The sequence below is a fragment of the Chenopodium quinoa genome, unplaced genomic scaffold, assembly GCF_001683475.1.
Source record: "Chenopodium quinoa cultivar QQ74 unplaced genomic scaffold, ASM168347v1, whole genome shotgun sequence".
NCBI classification, from domain to species: domain Eukaryota; kingdom Viridiplantae; phylum Streptophyta; class Magnoliopsida; order Caryophyllales; family Amaranthaceae; genus Chenopodium; species Chenopodium quinoa.
The window spans coordinates 1670019-1680742 of NW_018743858.1; the positions used below are offsets into that span (position 1 = coordinate 1670019).

General features: G+C 39.6%; 1 protein-coding gene across 2 annotated transcripts; it reads left to right on the plus strand.

The window, feature by feature from the left end:
• The first annotated feature begins 1094 nt into the window (after positions 1 to 1094).
• On the plus strand, positions 1095 to 4702 carry LOC110686383 (cytochrome P450 734A1-like). 2 transcript variants are annotated; one of them, XM_021862987.1, is made up of 4 exons: positions 1095 to 1781; positions 2497 to 2741; positions 3024 to 3390; positions 4156 to 4702. In XM_021862987.1, exons 1-4 carry the CDS (start codon positions 1266 to 1268, stop codon positions 4570 to 4572), a joined length of 1545 nt encoding a protein of 514 aa, XP_021718679.1. In that variant the 5' UTR covers positions 1095 to 1265; the 3' UTR covers positions 4573 to 4702. The 2 variants fall into 2 exon arrangements, with proteins under 2 accessions (XP_021718679.1, XP_021718680.1); XM_021862988.1 differs by having other exon boundaries at positions 4213 to 4702.
• The last annotated feature ends 6022 nt before the right edge of the window (positions 4703 to 10724 follow it).

A 10724-nucleotide genomic window follows, 5' to 3' on the forward strand; every position in this document is an offset into this window, starting at 1 on the left:
TTATCCTCTAGAAGTGTACGTTCTAATATGTCACTATGTTGATCATTCTCGATTATAGGCAGCCTTATTACCAGGTTCTGGTGAAAAGCTCTTTCCCTCTCGATTATAGTAGGGCTTCATTCTCTTTTATTCCTGTTCATCTTTTTCTCGTCCTCTGCTTCTTTCTACTCCATAGTTATGCTTACAAATTTCCAAATCTATTTCCCAATTTTTTTTCTAAAAAATGTTATTGAAGTATTTAGTCAGTGGAAGTATATTTAGTGTGAAAGATAAGAGGAAAAAAAAATAATATTGTTTAAGGTGTTTGATGGGAGAGAAATAATAAATTAATCTTAGTAGTACAAGTGGAGTTAGTGGAAAAGAAATGATATACAATAATAGTAGTGAATTTTACTCGTATCAAATAAGGAAATGTCACATTTATTCAAAAACATTTATTTATTTATTTATTTATTTATTACAACAACAGTTTGACTGAACAGGCTTAATTATACACAACTTTGAACATTAACATCTTTTCTACTATTAGTATAAGTTATTAAATGTTGATATTATTAAAATTTACTTCCTCAAATTTCTTCTAAATACATCTTCTTGGCATCATGACATGTACTTTGATGAAGAATAAGTAATGTAATCAAAATAATTAATACATGTTATACCTAACCAATTCTCTAATCACGGTGTTGAAATTATTTTGCTAAAGTAGCTCATATATTAACTATTACTAAAACAAAACATTTTTTCCCCTCCATTTCTAAGTTTGATGTCATCATTTTATTTTTTTAAAAAAAAGAATCTACACTACAATATTCAAATAGAAAATAATTGTCACTCTTTTTTACACAAATGATAAAACTAATTTTTATGCATAATAAACTTTTATAAATTGTGCAACACACGAGTCTAATCTAGTTTACCTACTTTAATTACCTTTTTAAAAAGTGTGCTAAAAAGATGTGTTGCATCTAAAAGAAAATACATTATAACTAATCCAACAATAAATTACATTCCTTTATTTTTCTAAAAAAAGGTATTTATACTTGATCGTCATATAATTTTAGACAATTTAATCTAAATATAAAAATATGGTACACGCACTCACTAACCTCTATCCAATAACTCCACCATTACCAACTTTATGTATATAAAACAATATCCATGACCAAGAAAATCAAAAGAGGTAATCAAACAACTCCCTCGTCAAACAACCCCATCACTAACACACTCTCTCTCTTCTTGTCCTCTGTCCTCTGTACCAAATAATGCAACCACTCATCATCCTCTTCATTCTCATCATACTCATCCTCCTCAAGCTCACTCACACCATCTTATGGGTCCCATGGAGAATCCAACGCCACTTCAAGAACCAAGGCATATTGGGCCCCACATACCGCCCAATCTTCGGGAACACGGCCCAGATCCGACTGTTGTATGCTCAGGCCCAATCCAAGCCCATTCAAAACGAACAAGACGATGAAGATGGTCCAATGGTACTGAATCATGATATCAGTCATCGGGTCATGCCTTTCTACCATCATTGGTTGGCCCAATATGGGAAGACTTTCTTGTACTGGTTTGGGCCTAGGCCCATGCTTGCTATTGCTGATTATCAGATGATTAAGGAAGTGTTGATTAATAAAAGTGGGTTGTTTAGGAAATTGAAGTATAATCCTTTGGCTAAAGTGTTGTTTGGTGAAGGACTTGTTGGGCTTGAAGGTCATAATTGGGCTTTTCATCGTCGTATTGCTAATCAAGCTTTTACTATGGAAAGGGTTAAGGTATGTTCCCTGATTAATGATCACCACTTCTTGTAAATTAATTTATTTGATGAATTTTTTTTATTAATGAATCAAAAATATGTATTTTATGAAAAAGATAACATATTATAAAAACATGGTTTATTAAGAAATTTTTAGTTTGCACAATATAATCTTCGATTTGTTAAAATGTCATACAAAATATGGACTTTTAAAGGACATAGGAATATCCGAATATATACGTAATCACTCTAATCGTTCTTTTTGTTTGTTTCATTTGTAATATAATAATGTTCAATTTAAGGTTTAAAATTTTAAATAGAATATATGCTTAATTATGAGCAGATAATCAAATCGACTAAATGAATTGTTCTCGAAAAAAAAAAAAAATCTACTAAATGAATGGTGCAAGAGGTGAGTATAACAGAGTAAGCATGTTTTTTGAATTAGAGGTTACAAATCTTCCCCAAAATGAATAATTTCATTGTCCCTCTCTCATTAGGTGTCTTGTACTATGAGCAGCAGATGATTTATATATTTATATTAAAGGGAATGAATAACATAATATAAGTAGTACTCCATCCATTTTGTGTTTAAATACAATAATTAAACCATTACATTATTCATACCGTTCCTATGTATTTATGTATGTACTTGTACCATATTAATTTGACAGGTTTGTCATTGCATCGCTTAACCCATCTACTCCATGATGTAACTATTGCTCCATTTGTAGAGTTGGATACCAGACATTGTTGCTAGTACAAAAAAGACACTAACAGAATGGGAGGAAACCAAGGGAGGCGAAGAAGAATTTGAGCTTGATGTGCACCAAGAGCTTCATACTCTCAGTGCAGATATCATATCGAGGACCGCCTTTGGAAGCAGCTATGAAGAGGGAAAGCGAATATTTCAATTACAAGAACAACAAATGAACCTTGTCTCCCTTGCTCTCAGAAGCATCTACATTCCCGGATTTAGGTTCGTATTCTCTATTACACTCGACGAATTAGTGATCACCCATGTGTAATTACAAGTGTCGGGTTTGGATACATATCTAAGTGTCTAAGTGAGATATATCATACACTTAGATATGTACCCAAACCCGACACTTGTAATTACACATTGGTGACATAGATACTTAATATACGAGGGTACATATCTAAGTGTCTCATTAATTCATTATTATTTCTAATTTGCTTGTTTGATTTAGATTCCATAAAAGAGTTATCCTAATCAAATGATGCAAATTTTGGAATAAAGGTTTTTACCGACTACGAAAAACAAAGAGAGGTGGAGGTTAGATAAGGAAACTCGTGATTCGATCAAGTTGTTAATCTCAAGAAACAAAGATTCAACTAAAACCCAAAGCAACTTGCTGAGTTTATTCATGTCTGCTACTGACTATGATGAGGATGGGAAAGAAAGGAGATTGAGTATAGACGAAGTCGTAGAAGAGTGTAAGACTTTCTACTTTGCAGGGAAAGATACAACTGCTAATCTTCTTACTTGGGCACTCATCTTACTAAGTACAAACCAAGAATGGCAAAACAAGGCAAGGGATGAAGTTTTTCGAGTTTGCGGTGTCCATGGATTCCCTACTGCAGACAACATCAATGACTTCAAGCTTGTGAGTTTCTTTTCTTTATTTTCCACCCTTCTGATCTCTTGTTTATCAGATGTCTCCGAAGAGACTCTGATCTCTTGTTTAAGTACCGTGTTAGTAGCTGGATTCCTAGCTAGTAGTGATAAATATTATACTTAATTCATTAAAATTTCCTCTATTGTGGTCTTAGAGAGGAAAATATATATGGAAATATGGATTGACCATGTTTTTTTTTGGTACAGAGTGAGTTGTAAGGATAATAGTGTAGACAGGATTTGATCAAAGTTGTCGGGTGTCACTCTTCAAAATCCTAACAACTAAGCTAGTTGACATTTACAAACAAAATTGACTTGCTTGACATATGCATGCATAATTGACCAAGGGTTATACTCACTATGACACACATACGAATTGAAGTATATATTTAAGATGAAAAAGGAGTTTCGTTCGAGCAAAAGAACGGGACTAAAAAGTTTTTCTGCTTATATTAGTTTTTATATTGCAATTTTGCAAACTTTATATGAATGAGTAATTGGAATAGTTATATACTTCGTAATATAATGTAAGAAATTATTGGTCAAACTATTATGAAGTCTTAACTGCGATTGTATCGTACGTTAAAAGTGGCTGAAGTACTCTAGGTGATTATATATTATACGAATATGTTCATTGATTGTTTAAAGAAAGGCATATATAGCACTTGAAATGTATGTTACGAAAAAATATTCCAATGGATCTTTTATACATTTTTGTAAATCATTGATCTTCTATGAATGTCATTGTTAAAAGATTAACATGATACTCAACGAAACCTTACGACTATATCCGCCTGCTGTGATGATGAAGAGAAGAGCTAGCAAAGAAGTGAAGTTAGGAAATCTTACAATTCCAGCAGAAACACAGCTGTATCTAGCCATGACCGATGTTCATCATGATGTCAATATATGGGGAGAAGATGCAAACAAGTTCAACCCTTTGAGATTTTCGGAACCTCGAAAGCATCCAGCTATATTTTTTCCTTTCTCATTAGGTCCAAGAGTTTGTGTTGGGCAAAACATGGCTATGGTGGAATCAAGAATTGTACTAGCCATGATTGTTCAGAAATATATGTTGGTGTTATCTCCAACTTATGTTCATGCACCAATGCAATTGTTGACCTTGCAACCTCAATATGGTGCACCTATCCTTTTTAGGAAAGTCTACTAATTTATATTGACTGTTTTGGAGCTTTTCATTCTAGTTTATTTAACAAATTATCATGTAGTTTTGACCGGTAGTACAAATGCTTACCATCTTGATTATGATTTCACTTATACCATTTATGTTTTCTTTTCAATGTTTGTTATTTTATACCAAAAATATATGATACAACATCTGTGTACTTGATTTCTTTTACTAATTTATAAAACAGTATTGATGTATAATACTCCTTGTTAAATTATTGACACATTTAATTATCGTTTTTTAGTAACATATAAAAAATAAATTATTTTATGAAGAAAATTATTAGATTGTTATATAATATTAAGTTTCATAATACTCCCTTGTTTTAATAAGTGTTACACTTATCAAATAAGATCGCGTTTTAATAAGTGTTATAATTTTTTATTTTTTATTTTTTTTTTGTGGCAAAAAGCTACATTATAATATTATACACTTCATATCTTTCTTTTCTCTTGGCCCACTAAAACTGACTACGAATACTACTTTTTATTTTATTTTATTTTATTTTTTATTATTTATTTCCTCTCATATTCATTACTTTTCAATAAATTATTAATCCTACTATTTTTTATTTTTTATTTATTTTTTATTTTTTTTAATGTTCAATGCTCCAACTAACCATTTACCTCTTATATTATTTAAGTTAATTAAATTGCTTAACTTATATGTCGGTCAAAGTGTAACACTTATTAAAACACGGCGGGAGTATCAACTTTTTAATAATTTTTATTAATATCTAATCATATATATGAGTTCAAGTGCATTAACATATGTGTCAAGTTTAATTATATCGATTAGAAATGGAAAGAGTATTAATAATCGAAATTTCATCTCAACAAATATGCCAATAGTTTCGGGGTTTTCTGATGTCCTGCGGGAGAGTTACAATTCTGAGACTGGAACCGTGCGCCTGTACCTGCAAAACAACAGAGACTTCGGGTGGTGGGAGCTCCGCCTCCGACGATCAAGTTAGTACTTGCTTTAGGAGTAATAAATGCGGAAAAAGGTAAAGTGTTTTCTCTAGGTCAGAGTAATTAATTGGCGTAATCTCCCTTTAATGAGGATTAATGAAGGTATTTATATGCCTTGGGATGCGTGCCAGTCCTAGGTTTAGGTCAACCTAGGGCTGATTGGGCTTCCACAAGACTTTGTGCTTAGGTGGCCGGTTTTTCCATTTGGCATGGGGGAGGACATGTGTCGTGTCGTTACTGGTCTATGGGGGACCGATCAGTACCTAACACATGGCAGGCTCCTATTGGCCCACGTGGCGGACACATGGCAGAACCTGATAGGTCCACTTGTCGGACGGTGATTGATAGGGAAAAATCCCCTAATCATTTGCCCTTCACAGGTGGCACGTGACTGTTCACATGTCACCTGTGATAGGTGTCGGCCTGTAACAGGCGACGACCTGCTACAGGTGTCGCCCTATGACGGGCCGAGCATTTTTCCCGCTCATTTTTTGTATTTGAAGGCGACTCTTCGCATTCTCTTTTGCCCTATATAAAGGCATGTTGACCAAGTCTTTTGTTAACATTTGTGAACTTTTTCAAGAGAACTCTCAGACCTCTGAACTTGAGCTCTGACACTTTGCAACTTCTAACCTGCCAGGACGACTGTTTTACTAGGCGCCTACTTGATCAAGATCTTCAGAACTTAAGTTTCAGGTAACCGTCTGTTCCTTTATTCTTTTTGCTTTTACACCTTCTTTCTTTTTGAAAATGAGACCCCAAAAGCATCCGGCACGGCCTAGGTTAGCAATCAGCCGGTCACCGGGGACGGTTGAGTCTAGGACTAGGGGTGCCGACTGCCCTGCGGTACTTCAAACTTTGCGCAAGTCCCGAAATCCAACTGTCTTTGTATCTATGCAGGATAGTATGGCAAGAACAAAGAAGACCAAGAGAATAGAAAACTCTGATGGCTCCTCTTTTCGGGTTCCGATTAGTGAAACATCGGACCAGCCGCCTGATACCGCAGGGACCCAAGGCGACCCCTTAGCCGAGAGCTTTGAGGAGGGAGCTAAGGTAGCTCCTTCTCACTTTACTGTTGACCTATCTAGTCAGCAGACGACCCCCGAAGAAGAAGAGGGGTCGGCCCCCTCAGGGAGTGGGGAGGAGTCGGACTCTTCTGATAGCAAGTCTGGCTCTAGCTCGTCAAGTCGCCTATCCATAAGCTCAGAGGAGAGGCATGCTCGCTTGCATGAGGCAAGAGCTTCTCATGCGGCTGAAAAGGGAGAAGGCTGGTCGGAACCATCCGCCTCTTATAGGGAGTTGAACACTCCTTATTACTGTCACGTACCCAAGGGCCGGATCAAGGCCATGAAAGAGCGAATAAACACCTTTCTTTCGGACCATACGATGGGTCCGGATTATCAATTATTTGTGCCGGATGGCGAGGACACAGTCGTCTGGCCCGAGGGTTCCAGCTATGGGGACGCTTGTTTTGGCTGTTACGAGGCGGCCATCAAAGCTGGATTGCGATTTCCCTTGCATCCGGCCGTTCAGCAAATCCTCGATGGATACGAGGTGGGGCTTTGGCAATTAGCCCCGAACTCCTGGTTCAACATCCTTGGCTATGTAGCCGGATGTGAAATGCATGGGACAGAGCCGAATTTCGAGGCGTTCGCCCATATGAACTACCTCAGCCGGACCCCCAAGGCAAGCGGTACCGACTGGTACCAAATAACGAGTCATAAGGGCTACCTCATGACCAAGGGCAAAGAAAATAAATGGAAGGATTGGAAAAACACCTTCCTCATCATTTCCAGCCCAGACCGCCTGTTGAACAAACGCTACAATAGGTGGAACAGGATTCCGCCTCTTCTAGCAGGCGGTCGCAGCATGCCGCTTGTTCCCCTCAAGGCCAGGGAAGAGATCCTGGACCGAGGGCTTTTTAAAGTAGAGATTAGGGCAGACTCTACTACTGGGGCGCGAGAGCAAGTGCCCCTAAACTGTGTCCCAGAGTTTCAATGGCTCTATGACGAGTTTTCCTGGCCGCTTGTGGCCTTAGCAGCCGGTCCTCCAGAGGTAGCCGGCCACTTAAATATATGCACCCCTTTTTTGATTTGTTTGAAAAATTTTCTAACTCTTGTGGTTCTTATTTGTAGCTAAGGCTATGGACCAGATCTCTGCTTCCAAGAAGGCGGCTGCTATGCTGCGAGCCTCCATTATGCACCAGAAGCGGACCGCTTCTGATTCTCCTGCCAAGGAGACGCCCACAGTGAGTTTCGATCCTTAGAACTTGCCTTTGAAAAGCTACTTAATAATTATTGGCCACTCGTCTTTTTCGTAGACGGGCACTTCCAAACCCTCATCCTCCCACCAATCGGACTCAAAGGTTCGGAAGACGACTGGTGGGAGTACGCCTGGATCTGCCAGGAAACAATCGGCTGACAAGCAACCGGCCACCCCACAAAGTGGGGGGAACCCATCACTTGTTCTCAGTCGGCCGCCTAGAAGTATAGCCTGCTCTACTGGACTTAGCTTATTTCTTCATCACTTTCTTCATATTTCTGATGTTTTTCTTTGTTTTTGATGCAGGCGGCCCTACAGAACCGGACTTGGCCCAAATGGCCAAGTCCATGATTAAGGCCGTCCCTCAGGAGGAGAGGGATGTGGTCAAGGGAGTCGGCACCCTTAACCTAGACGGCATCATGGGTCTCCTTTCTGAGGTAGACTTGGAAATTTTTAAAGTGTTGACTTTTCGTGCTGCCTGTTATTCTTAAATCTGACGCCTGTTTTCCCTTTTTCCAGACCATGCTACACGGCCTCTAGAGGCCGATCAACGCCAAGAACAAAGAGGTAAAGGCTGCTAAAGCTATGGCCGCCTCTGACGTTGATAAGGCAATGTTTCAAATTACCTAAAATGAAATTTTGACAACTGATATTCTTTATTATCAGGCACAGGCCACTTCCACCATCCAGACTGAGTTGGAGGCGGCCAAAAAGAAGAATAATGAGCTGGAGGCGAAGGTCAAGAGCCTTAACGATGAGCTGCGACCCCTCAAATACATTGCCCATAAAGCTGAAGGTCTCCAGACGTCTCTTGATACACTCAAGGAGCGCCTAGAGACGCAGGAGGCGGCCATCACCAAAGATCTTAATGCGAAGGCCGAGGCTGAAAAGATGGCTTTAGCTTAGGCCATGATGGAGGACTCGACCTAAATTATGAGGATGAATTGGACAACCCTCTTCCCTAAAGCTCACTATGCTGCCTGGGAGAAAAAATTCAACGCTTGTACTGAAAAATACAACCAACAAATCATGAGGCAGGCGGCTGAGGAGGAAGAGGCGGCCGAGTCAAGCTCAAAAGAGGAAGTGGTGGAGGTGGCCCTGCAGCCGATTGAGGTGGATGCGTCTAAAGAAGCGGCCCCTGATGCTAAGACAAGTAAGAAGGATGCCTCCCAGAACCAGGCGTCCCTTACTGATCAGGCGGCAGTCAATACTGAAACCCTGCCTCAATCTTGAAGCTTCTATGTCTTTAACTTTTCTTCGGCCTGCGTGCCGTTTATTTTTGTATCATTTTACCCGGCCAGGGGGCCGGGGTACTGAATATTTTTCCGGTCTTTATGGTCGGCTGTTTATATGATTTCGGCAACCATCCTTTTGGTCGTCCTTTCAAATTTTGCTTTGTTTTCGAATTTTTTGTTAAGTGTCGAGGATCCTTGATATCCGCTTGCATGTCATATTGACTGTTTTGTAAGCCAACAGTTGCAAATAGGTACAAAGTAAGGGTTGCCTATGCCCCTGGACGACTGGTTGTCTTAGTTCCAGGTTAGGCGATCAGTCGGCCATTTATCCAGTCGGACCCCACCATAGTTTAGGCAATATGTTAGATTTTGTTTAACTTTTTCAAGTTAGGAAGGAATAGGCTGCCTATAGCCGGCCCGCCTATTTGTTAAAATAGAAATAGTTCTTGAGTCCTTGCTTGCCAAAAAGCAGTCGACCCAGATTTTCAGACGTGTTTGGTTTGAAAAGAAAATCATCTCAGCAAGGTCGGGGTACGAGAGCTCTGGTTCGCCTTTAGGCAGGCGGACTCGTCATACCTTTTGAATCCTGGCTAAGTATGAGAGAGTGACTTATGGGTAATCTTTGAGGTTACTCACTCGTCATTTTTATGCTTGAGTAGTAGAGGCACCAGGCGGCTGAGGCCGGCTGATTCCCTTGATTTACCAATTTTGTTGGTTATTTACTCAGCGAACGATAACCTAGTAGGATAGGGGTTTGAATGCCGTTGTTTAAAAAACAGGCGGTTCATTCAAAATCTTTTAGGTTCCATACCAAGTTTGAGGGAGTGACTATGAGTTAACGTTCGTGTTACTTAGTCGTCGTCACTCCTGCTTGAGTAGTAGAGGCACCAGGCGATGGAGGCCGGCTGGTCCCCTTGATTCGCCAATGCTTGTTGGCTATTAACTCAAGAGGTACCGGCTGTACTTATCCCAAGTAATACAGTTGGTTATCCGACGCAGATGTTAACTGCTAACACTCGTTGGATTAGTGATAGAGTTATCCTTGTCTCAAAAACGGCTACGTGGTTGTCTTTGTGGACAGTCGTATAGGTGCCGTGTAATTAGTTTATAGAACAATGTTCCACCCAAAAGGGAGCTGCTCTCTGCGACGAATTTCATCCGAATGGATGCCGCCAGACGCCTGCTATGATGTTGGGATAGGTCGGATTAGTTTTTTAAAAGTTGGATTAGTTGGCTGGGCGCCTGGTCTGATCATTTCGGCCATAGGCCTTAGGTAGTTCATGGTGAACTATGTATGGGAGAGTAGCCGGCTGTATAGGTACAGGCGGCATGCCCCTCTTTATTGAATGCGTATTTAAAAAGTATGGAGAGTAGCCGACTGTTTTACCAGTAGGCATGCCCCTCTTAGTACAAAATAGATGAAGTGAAACAACAAACTTTTATTAGTAGCTCTCGGCTATTTACATCATTCAAAAATAATACTTTTTGAGATTATCTACATTCCAGGTTCGAGGCAAGGGTTGACCGTCCGGTGATTCCAGGCGGTAGGTACCGTCCCGAACCTCTTCATAAATTCGGTAGGGTCCTTCCCAGTTGGGAGTTAGCTTGCCTGACTCATTAGCCCTACCGACTGCTTCCATCTTTCTTAGCACAAAGTCACCCACTT